The 16,768-nt window shown below is 33.5% G+C and overlaps 2 protein-coding genes and 1 long non-coding RNA gene across 3 annotated transcripts; all 3 read right to left on the bottom strand.

The window, feature by feature from the left end:
• Positions 1-1,336: 1,336 nt before the first annotated feature.
• Positions 1,337-3,468, bottom strand: LOC132267535 (uncharacterized). Its single transcript, XR_009469019.1, has 3 exons — positions 3,391-3,468; positions 1,800-1,922; positions 1,337-1,693 (listed from the first exon to the last, which is right to left on the bottom strand). It is a non-coding gene; the product is annotated as an uncharacterized LOC132267535 (long non-coding RNA).
• A 283-nt stretch (positions 3,469-3,751) lies between these two features.
• On the bottom strand, positions 3,752-4,333 carry LOC132267534 (uncharacterized). Its single transcript, XM_059768688.1, has 3 exons — positions 4,204-4,333; positions 4,012-4,131; positions 3,752-3,913 (listed from the first exon to the last, which is right to left on the bottom strand). Exons 1-3 carry the CDS (start codon positions 4,261-4,263, stop codon positions 3,752-3,754), a joined length of 342 nt encoding a protein of 113 aa, XP_059624671.1. The 5' UTR covers positions 4,264-4,333.
• A 558-nt stretch (positions 4,334-4,891) lies between these two features.
• LOC132316344 (uncharacterized) lies at positions 4,892-5,840 on the bottom strand. The gene is made up of 4 exons (XM_059814836.1): positions 5,834-5,840; positions 5,429-5,778; positions 5,159-5,338; positions 4,892-5,017 (listed from the first exon to the last, which is right to left on the bottom strand). The coding sequence occupies exons 1-4, from the start codon at positions 5,838-5,840 to the stop codon at positions 4,892-4,894; spliced, it is 663 nt and encodes a 220-aa protein (XP_059670819.1).
• Positions 5,841-16,768: the final 10,928 nt, after the last annotated feature.

Raw genomic sequence — 16,768 nt, 5'->3', positions numbered from 1 at the left:
AATAAGTCTCTTTTGCGGAGGTACCATTTCTTTTCCAAAGGTACCACGTTTTTGAACTGAAGGTACCACTTTTTAGAAAAAAGGTACCACGTTTTCCCTAAACACTTATTCATGGCGCTAACGGGAGCTATTTATGGGTGTAATGTGCAACTTAATTAGCGCTGTGGGGTGTAATACCATTTTCAATTGCAAAAATAAGTCCCTTTTGCGAAGGTACCACGTTTTTGAACTGAAGGTACTTCTTTTTGGCGTCAGGGTACCACATTTTCTCTAAACACTTATTCATGGCGCTAATGGATTTATTTATGGATGTAATGTGCAACCTAATTAGCGGTGTGGGGTATAACCATTTTCAATTGCAAAAATAAATCTCTTTTGCAAAGGTACCACTTTTTTTCCAAAGGTACCATGTTATTGAACTAAAGGTACCACTTTTTGGCGTCAAGGTACCATGTTTTCTCTAAACACTTATTCATGGCGCTAATGGAGCTATTTATGGATGTAATATGCAACTTAATTAGAAATGCGGGGTGTAATACCATTTTCAATTGCAAAAATAAGTCTCTTTTGCGGAGGTACCATTTCTTTTCCAAAGGTACCACGTTTTTGAACTGAAGGTACCACTTTTTGGAAAAAAGGTACCACGTTTTCTCTAAACACTTATTCATGGCGCTAACGGGAGCTATTTATGGGTGTAATGTGCAACTTAATTAGCGCTGTGGGGTGTAATACAATTTTCAATTGTAAAAATAAGTCCCTTTTGCGAAGGTACCACGTTTTTGAACTGAAGGTACTTCTTTTTGGCGTCAGGGTACCACATTTTCTCTAAACACTTATTCATGGCGCTAATAGATTTATTTATGGATGTAATGTGCAACCTAATTAGCGGTGTGGGGTATAACCATTTTCAATTGCAAAAATAAATCTCTTTTGCAAAGGTACCACTTTTTTTCCAAAGGTACCATGTTATTGAACTAAAGGTACCACTTTTTGGCGTCAAGGTACCATGTTTTCTCTAAACACTTATTCATGGCGCTAATGGAGCTGTTTGTGGATGTAATGTGCTATTCAATTGCAAAAATAGGTACCTTTTGTAAAGGTACTACTTTTTTCCCAAAGGGACCACGTTTTTTGAACTGAAGGTACTTCTTTTTGGCGTCAAGGTACCACGTTTTCTCTAAGGAAGATCCAAACCAATTTTTCATTCATTAAACTATCCATTTATCGACACCATGGAACCAAGGAAGATCCAAACCAATTTTTCATTCATTATAAACTGCTTCAGTTTTAAACTCCATCAAATTTGAAATTAGTACATTAATATAGTAGTGAAAGAAATTTCATTGAGACCCTAATATAATAAGCCATACAATACTAATTCCTGAAAACCCAAAAGAGCAACTTCATTTGATTTCATGTAAGGTAGATGCCAATATAATAAGCCATACAATAGTTGCAAAAATATACCAACCTAATCCACAATCAAAAGTTGCAAAGCTACTATTCTTTAAAACTTTAAAAATAGCTAACACCAACAGAGTGCAAAATACATGAAAAAAAAAATGACACTATTCAACAATACAAATGTCCCATATCCCACATCATTTCAGGTACCACTTTTTAGAAAATTCAACGATCCTCTTATCCCACTTCCTCTAGCTTCCAACTGGGCAAATACTGGTATGTGAGGTTCCTTGAGGTAAATGGTACCTTGTTGGCTGATGGAGGTGATGTTAGAATCATAAAAATAGAAAAAATAAAAAAAATTACTAACCACAAGTAAGCTGATGGAAGCTTACTTGAAATCAACATGCTTGACCAAATGGATAAAGTGCTTTGTTCTTTACAAAATCCTTCATTTTGTTATTGTCATCTGAAAGCAAATTTGAAGCAATAATTGCACGTAATCTATCAACATCCACCTGCAAATTAAACCAGGTAAAGACAAATCATGAATATAGGATAGGGAAATGGACTTCATGCGTGAATACATATAAGTGTAAATAGATAGGAATCTAGTGTTGTAGAAACTATATATTTGATAAAGAAAACTTTTTCAACAATGTTGAATTTGGCATATGCACAAAATCTCGGTGATACTAAACTTTTATATGTGAAATATTGCATAAACAGGTAGCTTCATCCTTGGGAAATATGTTAGCAATTTGGTCAGATCAGCACAGAGACAGAACATAAACAAAACCAAAACAAATCTAATAATACGAAAGATCTCCCTGTCCCAAAATAGTTATCCCTTTTTACTGATTCCAAACACTCAATGGCACGCACCTTTTTTCTGACATTCCAAAAGTAATCTTAAAGTGACTATTTATTTTGAAATTTTTTAATTATTCATTTCAATATGTCGTAGTTTCAGTATCTTTTGTGTTCGGTTCATTTTTAATGAGCACCACTAAGTACAGTGAAGTGACCATATAAACTGCAATATGTTCATTTAAAATGACAGGAGTCCAGTATTTGCGTATCTAATTGGTTAGGTGATGTAGGAAAAACAAGGTTGACTGATGATTTAAGCTACTGATCTCATACTGAATTCTTTGACAATGAAAAACTGTCTGAAAATATTTAAGACTATGCTATTCATTTAAACCTCATCTAGCAAAGCTGGTTTCTACTCGATAGGACCCATTATACAGTGGATGTCAAACATTTTCTATATCATTCATTACATGGTTCATTTTATTGCTTACTTCATGTTAGATCCGTACTCACTAGAGCTGGATGCTTTCTCTTTCAAAAAAATGGCACACATTAAGGGTATACTACATTAGGGGGTTCTAAGGTTAAAAATTTTGTTGCCTAAAGGGGGTGCTTACCGCTCTCTTTGTTTCAACACGTGCCGTAGTCCCCTGGTCTTCCCGCTATTGACACTACGACATTGCAGCCTAGCGGGGAGAGATCGGAAAGCGAAGTACTTGCACACAAACATGGGTTTAAAAGATGCAAAAAGAAAAAAGAAAGGTATAAGCTGGAAAACGTGTAAAAACAGAATGGGGAGTGCAGTGAAGAGGAAGGAAAACGTTATAGTGGATGCATTTTGTGGTTGCATTAATTTTTTAAATTATGTTTGCATGTATTGGAATTGAAGACCCTCTAGTTTCAACCCTTGAACAAAAGTATGTAGGAATGTGGATCAGTTTTACAAATATATTTTTTGAAACCTTTAAAGGCAAGACCCATTTCTTCCTTTGAAGACTAATGACCAGTGGGTGCTTAGATTAACAATGCACCAATGGTTTAGAAGAAAACAGAGAATTAAATGATTAACGAAGAGTATCGAGGAGATTGTGTGATTTAGTAATTCGGTATTTTCTTCATTCGGGGAAAAAAATAAATAAGACCCATGTAAAAAATAGAATTGGGCTTCACCTTCTCTTTTGGGTGACTGAGTGAACCATCCCATTTCTCCATGAAGTCCAACATGAAAGCACCACAACTATCACTGAATAAAAGACTGTTTAGGTATCTGCTAATTATAATTGTGAACATAATCAGTACACCAAACTAGAAACATTAAGTGATAAAATTACCTATCGGGCTGTTAAGGTACGTTGGGCACATTGTATATGAAGTTTTGTAGATCTCTTCCGGTGAATATCTCAACCAACATTACCTACAAATGCACAATATATAAATGATTAGAGTAAAAAATTCAGTACCACGTTCTTCAACTTGTATACTTTACCGTCCTAATTTAACAGTAAATGAATACATAATCAAAAAAATGAGCTCATATGTAATAAGCGTTTACCAAATCTTTTGACATCTTGTCTGGAGTACGCTTATCATGCGAACATTGCTTCATTGAATCCAACACATCCATACGACTATCGCAAATGTTAAAGACATACAAGCACCAATGTTTCTCATTTACAAGTATTGGAAAGAAAAGCTGCATATTTAACAATGTAAAAATTTAATTACTTTTAGAATCATATTTTTTTGATAAAAGTATAATAATTATTTATGTTTGCAAGCGATAAATATTACCATATTGAATTGGCAAACTTTGTTATCATCGACATTCCTTATCCTTTTATACTTGTTCCAAACTGCTTGTATTTTACCTTTCCTATCAACCACTTTTGAAGGTATCTTGGAAAGTTCAATCTGAAAATGCACACAATTGATAACCTAATATGTGTCAAACAAACACTCACTATAGATAGAAGAATTTGTTACCCCAATCGAAGGCGGAAAGAAAAATTTGGTTCCTCTACGCTTTTGTTTCAGCTGGAGCATTTGGCAATAGACTTCAACCACCTACAATGATCACATTTAAACCATTAATGCATGCGTGTGATTGGTTTGAAAAATCAATGAACTTTAAGTGAACATACCATATTTGATATCTAATGATTGTAAGAGATTGTTCTCATCTCTTTTCTTGTGAGGAAAATATCATTTATGTTCACCAGCATTTCACTATAATTAAACAATAACATATTAAGTGTTTGAGCATAGAAAGTAAGTAAATATAGAGCAAATAAGAAATTATTTATATAATTTCTCACTCATCATTTCTGCTCTCATCCATGGCATATGAGATGACTGCCTTTGCTTCTGGACGAAGGACACGCAATCGGTTGACCTTCATTTCAACCCAAGGTGATCCGTTATGGCGCCCAGGCTTTATAACACGTAATAAAGGGATCACTGCTTCCTGCACATCACGCTCCTCTTCCATTGCTGTGGAGGTTCCCACTTCCTCCTCCATTGGTGCGGGGATTTCTCCTTCCTCCTCCATGGGATCGTGTGTTGTAAAAGATTGCCAGGGTGAGTTTGCTTGTCCTGTGGAGGTTTCGAATTCCTCCTCCACTGGTATGTGGGATTCATCTTCCTCCTCAATCGGATGGTGTTGTGCAAACAATTACGAAGATGGGTTAGGTTGTCGTGTGGATGAACTGGGTTCTGAGGATCTCGACCCCCTGCCTTGGCCTACATTGTGCCGTTGCTTCCATTTCTTAACAACTTTAATAATTTCATATGCCAACTCCTAACAATTTTAAACAAGTTTAATAAATATATATATCAGTTAATATATAAATGTAACCGTAGAGTTCCAAGTAATTATGAATATGCAAATATAACCGTATATTTAGTACCAATTATAAAAAGCCATAATTGACGTGATTACCTTATCGGCATCTTCAGATGTATCAGTTGTAAACTTTACCTCACCGAAGCCGAAACCATTATATTTATGCTTCTCCAAATTCAACCTCTCGCCTATTAATTTGTTGGTCCATCCACGTACGCATGACATCTCAGGCTTCGGTTTTGGTCCATTGACATCCACACGGTGTAGGTAGAAAAGCTACAACATATAAGCCATTATGATAATGACATTATAGCTATTTAAAATAAAATGATAAACACATTACAAATATTATATCTTAGAACATACCATGAGAAAGAACAAGCATCCATGTATGTATGTACAACCTTCTCTTCCTTCCTTTCCTTTATAGGACGCAATTCCTTTTTTCAACCAATCTAAAACAAACTTCCCCCAATTATATGATTTAATAGCATCCACATTGTCAACCGCTGCCAATAACCTTTTGCTTGTCTCATTTTTCGATATGGGTGCTAGAAGTGATCCGCAAGCGAAAAGGACAAAAGCCCTCTTGAAGTCATCCCCAACAGGAAGAACGTCTAATTGATGCACTAAGTTTGGCACTTCTATTACACCGTCCTTTAAAAAAATGCCATTTTCTAACCAATGCACACTTTGTACAATATAATTTGGCACATCTTATCCTCTTCCCGAGGGTAGGCCAAGTACCTCTTCAACGTCAAAGTGTTCTACCAACCATAAGCACAGGTTGCGTTTCAAAATGGTACACTCGATGTCTAAAAGGGACCCAAACCCAATCTCTTGTACGGCAACCTTTTTGTCTTCACTTAAATTGCAAACCGTTTCCTTGAATTTATTTGGAGAACACCGGGTATTCAACATCTACAAATAAATTACCAACACAGGCACATTAGATACAAAAAGGAAGGATAGAGCACATATATGGACATAACAGTCCAACTTAAATTTACCAATTTGCACTTCTACACATTACATGTTGAAAAGATTCAATCTCAAATCTGCTAGCTTACAAAGGCACTTGGGAGTACTCATATATTCCTAATTCATTAATTCAATACACATTCTTCGGAATTAATCCAACTAAGCACGTTAATGATAGGTAAAACACACAAAAAGAAGCATATATAAAGCATCACTTAACCCAATCGAATAGATAAAAGGAAAAAAAAAAAAACACTTACAGTTTTTATTTTTATTTCTTTTATTGAAATTGTTGAAAAGTTCTTTTCCTTGGATGTTAATGGTCGTATGGCTTACCTAATAAGGGAAGGAGGAAGGATCCAATGTCCTCATACCATTTGTTATAGGAATGAAGGTTCTACCTCGTATTTTTAATTAGAGAATAACTCTAGGGGGTTTCGATTACCATTGGAAATGCTCAGCTCAGAGGATAAGTAATGGACCTTTTTGTTGATGATCTTATGTTAATCGCAGCTGGGATGTTGAATCTGTTAAAATACTGACAGAATCAATAGCTCAATTTAGTTTTAACTTCTATTTCTAGCTTGATTCCAAATAATGCAAAGAGGTGTCATATTCTGATCTGGTATAGAGACTGCTACTCAAAACCTAATTCTCAGAAAGCTTAATTTCTCTATTAGGACCCTCCCAATTAGATATTTGGGAGTTTTATTATTGTCTAATAGACTGAATAAGCAGCACTGTGATCCTTTAATTGAGGAGTTTTGGACTACCAACTACTCATTTTGTGCTGGAAGGTTACAACTTATAAAGTCTATGCCATTCTCAGTGCAAGTTTATGTGGCTTCCCCCTTTGAATCTAGGACATTCAAAATTCAAACACACAATCAATTACCAATTAAGCACCCAAATTGGCCCACAAATATTAATAACATCAGTTTCTCGAGTCAAATAAATAAGTTAAGAATTATCCTTTTTCAAATAAAGTTTTATGACAACACCATGATAATGATGATTTTTATTTTTGGGAAGCACTGGAAGTGTTTTTGTTGCTTCTACAACTGAATAACTACACAAATCTTTCAACTTTCAAGCACAAAAACACACACACAAAAGAAAATAAAAAAATAAAAAAATGAAAATTTTGTTGTTTATATATTAATAAATTTTGTTACTTTATATTGTACTTTGTTTCATATACAATTGGGTGCCTGTCTTAATTGACAGATTTATGCTTCATGCGGTTAACATCCAATTTATTATTAGCATGAAAAAAACTGGAATAAAAAATATATATATATATATTTAAATAATTAAAGATATGACTTACCAGTATGAAGTGATGAAAGCACTCTAAAATATGGTAAGACCGTAGGGTGCTGCAATTGTAAAAATTATAATCCACAATAAGGGCCTTCAGCTTGTTCAAGACTAAAGTTCAACCCAAATTTACCAATTAGTCTTTCAAATCCTGCAAAGGGAGATCCTGTTTCAGTCATTATCTTCACAAATATTTATAACTAAAATTCATAAAAAAAAAAGTATATAAAAAAGATCATAAAAATTTTCACCAAATAGGATTTAGTTTGCAAAACAAGAATTACAGTTACAAATCTCAGAACAAGATAACCATAAACACGAGAAGCTAGAATGAACACGAACAGTCATCTTAAGACATATACACCAACTTATTAACTATTAATAGAAAATCGAACATGACACAGATATTCAAATTTATAAGTCCAGTCTTCATTTAAGCTGAGTCTTATGCAGTAGTTATGCTACAAAATAGGAACCACATGCTTTAGCTTTTATGTTACTATAATTATAAATTAAGGAAGGCTATTCTAAGTGTAAAGAAATAAGAAAGTGTGCATCAGAAACAAAGAAATAAAGAAAGAATTAATGAAAGAAAATAGAGTTAGCATGCTTAGGAATGCAAGGCTCTCTTCAAACTGGCAACTGTATGCTAAACTAAAAACTACTTCAACCCTTGTTTTCTTTAGATATACTCTTGTTGAAACTCAGAATTTGTAATTTGGTGGTTTGACAAATCTCACACATACATGTTACTTTCACAAAAATATGTGTACATGAGTCCAGTTAACTGATGGGAGATATTCTGATGACGTTTTCTTGAGTCTCCGTTCAAGTTTCAAGCTTAAATAATTTATCCTATCATGAATTTATAAATAAGGTCACATCAAATCCAACTTCTAAATATTAATTTTTTTGTCTTTCTTAAAGGGCAATAAGAAAATTGAAGACCCAATCAGGGTCATCTCTCCTTTCTGCATTTCGATCAGCAAAAGGAGAAAAGGTTTTGGAAGTGGAAGGGACAATCACCAGCGAGCCGGTTCTTCAAGACGTGGGAATTTCTACATGGCCTAGTATATTTTTGTGATAGTTCAACTCTTTAGTATTCAAAATGCTACTTTATATATATATATATATATATATATATATATATATATATATATATATATATTTGATAAAAAAAAAGGGGTCAGGTGACATGGTGAAAGCTTAAACTGGCCACTATAAGGAAACATATTTAAGTATGAGATCAGCCATTTTGTAGGCTGTAAACAAGTTGAGTCAAGCCAACTTTATAGAGCTTATGCTCAGCTTGGCTGGTTAGAAGCAGTGTCTGAGCTTAGTTTGAGCTTGGTTAATTTTTTAACAGTTGTGATCAAACTTGACTCACTCAAATAAACCAATTACTCAGCTCGGTTCGCATAAATGAATTGAGTTCTTAAGAAGTTCTGGAGGATGGGAAATTTGGAGCCTTGTTATCATAATTGTTAGTCAAAATAAAATACGCGCGTCATGCTTTGCAACTTCTCACTGTTGGAGCAAAAGATTGAGAAAATGTGTCTGTGTGACTGTAGATTCTTAGTTTTAATTGTTGATTAAATTTGGACCATTGACTTCTTTTTCTGTAAACAAATGAATATCAAATCTAAAAGATAGGTGAAACGCATGAAAAACTTAAATTAACAGGATAATCTGCCAAGGAATGCTCTACGATGTCTCTAAATGCTAGTTCAAAGTTTCAAATTATGTATCCACATAAGGTATAAAGGAAAAAACAATCATGAGACTTGCTACATCAACAATATTCAAACATACATACAATAATAACAACGAAATAGTAAAAAAAGGTTTAATAATTGCTGTACCACTTTCACAAGTGATTGACATTTGCAATAAACTGTACATTATGCATAAAAAGGCTTCCTAATAACTATTGGAAAATCTGAAAATTTGGATACAAGTCCATTCAACCAATCTTTTCCTAAGTCCTTATACTTTATCCTATGTTTGGTTGCCAAGAAATTGGGAAAACAAGAAGAAATTAGGAAACATGGAATCTTGTAACAATTCTACTCCTTTATAGAAACTTGTTAATCTTAAAGTTTTTCTTCTTTCCTTATTTTCTCTGCTACCAAATAATGGACAGTTCAAAATTGTTGTGTTCTAGCCTAATTTAACCTACATCTTAACTTAAAAAGTCCAAGCAATGACTTAAACTTTTATAAAAGACTGGGATGATCAATACCAAAGTCCATGCCTTCTAGCAAACAAATTTAATGACATAGCTAGCCCTTTGTCCTACATTGTTAATTCTCAACATACACAAAGAAACATCATCCACATATGCTGCAAAATGAAATTTTGCATATACACCATTATTAGTAAGACAAATCCAACAAAATGAGATTAATTAATCAACAATAATCTACTTATCCTAAATTATTTTTCAGTCAACTTGTTCATTTTATAGAGAAAAGAGTATCACCCAGTGGCCTAATTGATAGAGTGGCCAGCTTCCTGTGTTCGAGTCCTTTCTCCTTCTAGTTTGCCAAGGAAAAAAAAAAATAGAGAGAAAATACCATTTTCATGGCTGGGAATAACATGCACTTCTACTGTTACGTTATTAGAAATAATTGTACTTTAGCTTGATGGAATGTCTGGAACAAAATTTTAGCAACTTGAGGTATAAAATCTACAAAAGAAGTACATTATTCGCTTGGAATTCAACATTTTAATAGAAAGAAATCTTTAGTATGCATATGTTTCTGGTAAGGGGAGAAAATTGTGACATTTCAGTAATCAAATAGGCATAATATGGAATCTAATCCCTAATAATTGAGAAGTAAAGTCATAAGATTAAAGATGCAAAACTAAGACAAAGATGAAATAATTAACACATTTATTGTATAAGATAACTGCAATTGTTGGTAGAATATATCAACTACTTATTCCTATATAAGAGATTATACCTAGTTGATACTTCCATAATCATTATCTTCACCTTCTCACCAAAATTAAAGCACGTATGTAAAAAGCATGCTATTAACCACCATTAAACTTAACTAGAAAACTTAAAAATAATATTTTTGGAGTAATTATCTAAAAAACAAAAGTGACTAAACAAGATTCTTGAAATTGTACCAAATAATTGAAGAAATATAATGTTAGTATCATTATTGGAGGTAGTGCATACTATATCCCAGGAGGTAGTTAGTAGCCAATACATATATACTCCATATCTTGTAGTAAATATTTTGTAGCCGTAGTTCCTTATTTTGTAGCAGATTAAGGTACTACTTCTTTCCGATATTCCCTATGGCAACCACTTAGTTATCGCGTATGTGTCTAACTTCTGGCTATAAAATAGCACTTTTAACTACACAGTCAGACATAGCATAGGTACGTAGTCTCTTCTATACATACCAATATTGAAGAGCTTCTTCCTTACATAACTACTACTATATTAGGAACTACTTGACTGCCTTACCCATTATACATGGATTTGTGCTCTATGGTAGATTGAGTTTATAAATTTGTATATAACCTCTCATCACATGGTACTAGTCACAGTTGTGAAGTCCTTGAAGAGAGTTCAGGCTTATGGGTTTTTGGTGAAGTAGCTCTGATTGTCTTTTTGGGTTAATATAATTTATAGTAATTTCGATTATATTCTTAAGAGGATTATAGAACCTAACCTTCTAAAGTTCACAAGAACAGGAATGACATCAGTTTAAAAAATCTTAATAACAACTTCCACTTTATCTTCACTAGCTGAGAACTTATCCTGTCATTATCTACAAAAAAATTGAAGTCAGTGAAGGTTTCCTGTCTCGAAACAAAAGAAATTTGAGATTTACCACAACTTTATGAAATTCTGCATGATTAGTTGCAAGTGTTTCCCAATGAGAACTCATTAACATCACAGTTATTTTTCCCTTAACTTTTGGATTTGACTTATTTACTTCCTTGCATAATATATAACCAATAATTGTATTGCCATCACACCTACCATGAACAGAGGAGTTATCAATAGTAATCATAGTCATATTTACAATGAGACTACAAAGAAATTACCAGTATTACTGGTATGCAGTTATTTTGAAAAATCCTCTAATATTTTTTTTTCTTTTTTTTTTTTAAGTAAAAAAAATCCTCTAATCTTATCTTTGGAGAAACAAGAAAGTTTAGTTCCACTTTTTATTGCAAATTAGTATGCACCCAATTGGAGCAGTAGCACAACCAAAACCAAAAAGGATAAAACTGAATCATTCTTCTATTAAAAAAAATAAATAAATAAAAGAAAATAAAAAAAACCAGCAACTTCATAAGACAGAAAAACACAGCTTACAGCATATGAATCCTCAAATCTAGTGAATATGTAAACAACACATGAATTGAAATCATGTCAGCAGAAAGTAACAACAACTTAATTGATTAAAATTTTCAACACATAGTATCATTTACAGAGAGACTCTACAACTTTCTAGGGGAAGGCAGAGATGAAAGAGGAAATTGGAAAATAGTACCCGGGTTAGAGAGGGTTAGGGCTTATCCCTATGCTTGAAGAAATAACTTCTGCGATTGAAGAAAAAATTAGAAAATTGATGAGAGTTCAGAGAAGGAAGAAAGCAGAATAATAAAGATCAATGAAAGTTTAGAAAAGGAAGAAAGGAGAACAAGGCCAGTACCTGGGCGATTTTCCTCTGAAGGTGAAACTTGCAAAAGACAAAGCTTCAAACAATCAGCCTTTGTGATTGAGGCAAAGTTATGTCAGTGCTTAGAAAGGGTTAGGCTTTCATTGATGGATTCAATAGAGTGAGGGCTAGGTCTCATTTGAGAATGGGAGAGAGAAGGGTCTGCACAAATAGAAATATGAAAGAGCATTAGGGCTCTAATTAGGTCAAAGTACCTATTTCAAGAGTTATAACGTGACCGGAGGCTGAGATGACGGTAAAAAACCCCAATTGTTTGCAACCGTCCAGTTATTGCCGCTACACCAGAAATTAGGAAGAGAAAGGTTAGGGTTTCAGCAAAGAGGGAAAGAGGAACCGTTGAGCTTGAGTATTTGATTTCCCTTTAGCAGATCGAAGATTGTTCGTGCCATGGCAGATTGTATCTGTATCGCAGGAAACAAGTGAGGGAGAAAGAGTCGTGAGAGAGGGTTACACCGAATGGAATATGAAAGGCCTTAGGGCTTGAAATTAGGCAAGTGTAGAAAAGGGCATTTTAGGCAACACATAAAATAGGAAGAAGGGTATTTTAGGCAACAGAAATATCAAACAGTATTTTTTCATGTGCCACCTCAGCTTTTGGGTCAAACCCATTTTAAAGAAACTATGGGACTTTGACTCAATCTCTTAGTAAATATGATACCCTAAGTCCATTTATGTGTAATAATCCCTATAATTTATAACGATTTCGATTATATATCCTAAAGAGTATGATAGTGTGCAGGGGTATTTTTCAGAGGATTATACATTCTTAAGAGGATTATAGAAACTAACCTTCTGAAGTTCACAATAACAGGAATGACATCAATTTAAAAAATCTTAATAACAACTTCCACTTTATCTTCACTAGATGAGAACTTATCCTGTCATTATTTACAAAAAATTGAAGTCAGTGAAGGTTTCCTGTCTCGAAACAACAGAAATTTGAGATATATCATTTTTCATATATTGGTCAAGTCAAATGCTCAAAGAATATTCTTTCAAAAGAACAAAGAGGCTCAAGAAAGATGCTGATTGCGAGTGTTAATCATCGAACATAGACAATTATGTTATGTGAAAACCATTGTAGCAGAAAGTACAGAACCAATCCAATTATTTTAATGCATAATAGGATATAGCTTATTTTAACAAATCAACCATTTAGTGGGTACATTCAATTTAAAGCCATTGTCTAGAAAGCACTAAGTTTAAAAAGTATGGAACACATATTGGTTAGTATTTAAAGAGTATGATACGAGCACGATAAGAGTAATTCCTTGCTTCTTAAGTGACTACTCCTCAAATTTGAACTCTTGTTTTTCAATTGCAATGTAAAACATTTTATAATTGCCAGCGATCCAACCCGTAAAATCACGCTCTCTACATTTTTCCTATTAAATTGAGTGAAAAAAAAAGGAGTTGCAGCCGGCTCCTTTTGTGTAGTCCCCTTATATCTAATAGTTTCTATCTTTCTTTTTAGAAAACCCAATAGCCTACAATAGCAAGATATTGACAAGATATTTAAATATTCTATACTCAAAAAACAGATAACACATTAACAAGATATATAAAGACTACCAAAAAAGAATATGGAGCTAGAGTCCCAAAAATTTTTAGGCCAATGAATAAATTGCAACGACCGTTCAAGACTCTATTTTATAAAGCCAAACTGAATATATATATAATATTACAAGCAATAGATAATAATCAAGTTTCTATTTTGTTTTCACTTATTAGATGCATGAAATGGATCAAAAAGTTAAGACAAACACTAACTTATGAAATTAGTGTTACATTTCTGCATTTCCAAATAAACCTTTTAAATTAATAGTAAAGCTATCCAAAGATCTCCAGTTGACAAGAGCCATGAATTCACTTTATGGATAGGACTGATATAAGATTCTCAGACTGTGTTTTTACATTCACAAATTACGATATTTTTCTCAATCCAATAGCAAGTGAAGAGAGCTTATGACTCTTTTCAAGAGAGGGTGACTTCTCCTTTAAATTGATGTCTATTTCCAGCTGAAAGTAACTTTCTTTGATAAATTATCCACCACCAACAAAAGTTACTGATCATAATGTGTGAACAAAAAATGAATTCTGAAGTTTGAATGTCCATAGTGTAACATTAATGCCAGACACCCAATATGTTAATTATTATAAATATCATACTTTATCATCATATAAACAAGCCTAAATACTACAAGAAATTTCTTGAGACACCATGTATGTTCTCACCAGGACTAAAATGTTCTCATTTCATGACATCAACTGCTTTGTACTCATATTTGAGATCTATGTTGAAAGAGGCGATAACCAATGGTCAATAATTAACAAAAAAATTTTTTTTTTAACTAAAATCAAATAAAAAATCAGGGTTTTAGAAAGTGAAACCGGCAGAAGAAATTGACTGATCAAAATTTAGAGAGGGAAAGTAGTAGAGTGAGAGAGACCTTTGAAGTTGAGAGCGATACGAACACGGCAAGAGCAAGAGCTCCCCCAGGAAGAATATAGCTTCAGCTTCATTGGCTCCTCACCATTACTCGCCTATTCACAAACAACCAATAGCTTGTTAGACAGTTAAATCAATCAGTTGAGTTTGTAGTGATTGATGTGATGGTGCTCTGTGCAATTGATTGATGATGAAGTAAGAAAATTTTAGTGACAATTTCTTTTAAAAAAAAAATAAAAATTAAAATAAATTGGAAACAGAGCAACTGATTCACAACGAATTTGAGAGACACCAACCATAGTGCACGATAAGAGTAATTCCTTGCTTCTTAAGTGACAACTCCTCAAATTTGAACTTTTGTTTTTCAAGTGCTATGTAAAACATTTTATAAGTGCCAGCGATCCATGATGTAAAATCACGCTCTCTACATTTTTCCTATTAAATTGAGTGAAAAAAAAAAGGAGTTGCAGCTGGCTCCTGTTGTGTAGTTTCTATATTTATTTTTAGAAAACCCAATAGCCTACAATAGGAAGAAAACCCTAATTTTACAAAACCCAATAGCCTACAATAGGAAGAAAACCCTAATTTTAGAAAACCCAATAGCCTACAATAAGAAGAAAACACAAAAACAAGAACCATTACAACAAAAAAGCTTAAGAAACACCAAATCATCATAACTCAATCCAAATTTACAGCCGAAAAAAGAAAACAAGAAAAATTCAACTGAAACAATGAAAATGCACTGACAAATGTATGGTTTGAAGCTCACCGAGAACCCTTGATCCCTCTTCTGAGCCCATTGTAGCTGGACTGAAAATTGAGCTGGGTTTCTCAATTCCTACAGCGATAAAGCTAGAGAGAGAGGGTGGAGGGACCGGCTTAGAAAGAGTCGTGGAGAAAGAGAGAGAGAGAGAGCAGCGATGAGAGAGAGCAGCGAATGAGAGAATTTTATTTTTAGGGCCAAAGAAGATCGTATTTACCGAACGAATTAGGGCAATATATTAAATTATGGAGAAAGGGCATTTTAGGCAACACCGAAAAAAGTGAGAAGGACATTTTTGGCAAAACATTTCTTGAACAGTAATAATCCATGTGCCACGTCAGCAATCCATTTTAGGGAAATATGAAACTTTGACTCCGCCTCTGAGTAAATACGGAGCCCTAACCCCATTTATACGTAATTATCCCTAAAATAAATCAGGGGCCCCCACATACATGTAGGTCCGTGTTTGGATTTTATACAGTGGCACAGAGCTCAACATGGAACCTGAAGTGGAAATAAATATTCATTATACTTGGTGCAGTGTGTATTTGGTACGTCACAATACAAAACACGCGTGGACATAAATGATGGTAATGTGTTCGGTGCACAATGCACCGACTACGATCAATATTTACTCTTGAATTGGACTCAGCAGGCTCAATCAAATCGCATGGCAACGTGTCGATGCATTGGACTCTGTGCCGGCTCACCAAAAAAGTGTAGTTAGGTACCCCATTGATTCAAGCTCACCCCTTATATATATATATATATATATATATTTGAAATTTGCACACATCTCATCTTTGAGGGCTCATGTATGTTTTTGCTTTTGGTTATCTTCTTGTCTAAACCAATACATGTGGGACACAGTTCGATATATGTTCTCACATAACTAAATATATTATGAATTTTAATTATTATTATTATCATTTTAATTAGATACAAGTGGAAAAATGTCCCGGAATCAACAACAACGTAGTTTTGTAATTATTTATAAATTCTAAAAAAACGAAAACATCATCTATTCAACTCTATGCCAAAAATATCAAGGGTTTCATAACCTAGACCATCTGCAATGCAAAATGTTATTTTTGCATACCAAATCTATATTATTTTGAGAGGAGTTACAGTATCAAAATACTATATTTTAGTAATTCTACTCTAATAGTGCATTTCATTCAAAATGTTATTTTTTGACACAACAACTATTATTTTTCAACTACCATTCCCAACTACAATTTTCAACAACCATTTTTTTTTAAGTAATTGTATTTTATTTAGCTTATTTGCCTTTTTAAAAATAAATAAATAAAAGTACTGACACACACACACACATATACACACACAAGCACAACAGACATATATATACACACACAACAAACATACATATATATACACACAACACTGACACACACACACACATATATATATATATATATACACACACAAGCACAACGCCAAATTGGCAGCTTAACACCAAA

Source organism: Cornus florida, unplaced genomic scaffold, assembly GCF_030987335.1.
Source record: "Cornus florida cultivar Cherokee Brave unplaced genomic scaffold, ASM3098733v1 CherokeeBrave_3.0.0_Hap2_Chr07, whole genome shotgun sequence".
Lineage (NCBI taxonomy): Eukaryota > Viridiplantae > Streptophyta > Magnoliopsida > Cornales > Cornaceae > Cornus > Cornus florida.
This window is presented reverse-complemented; position numbering and strand designations above follow the sequence as displayed.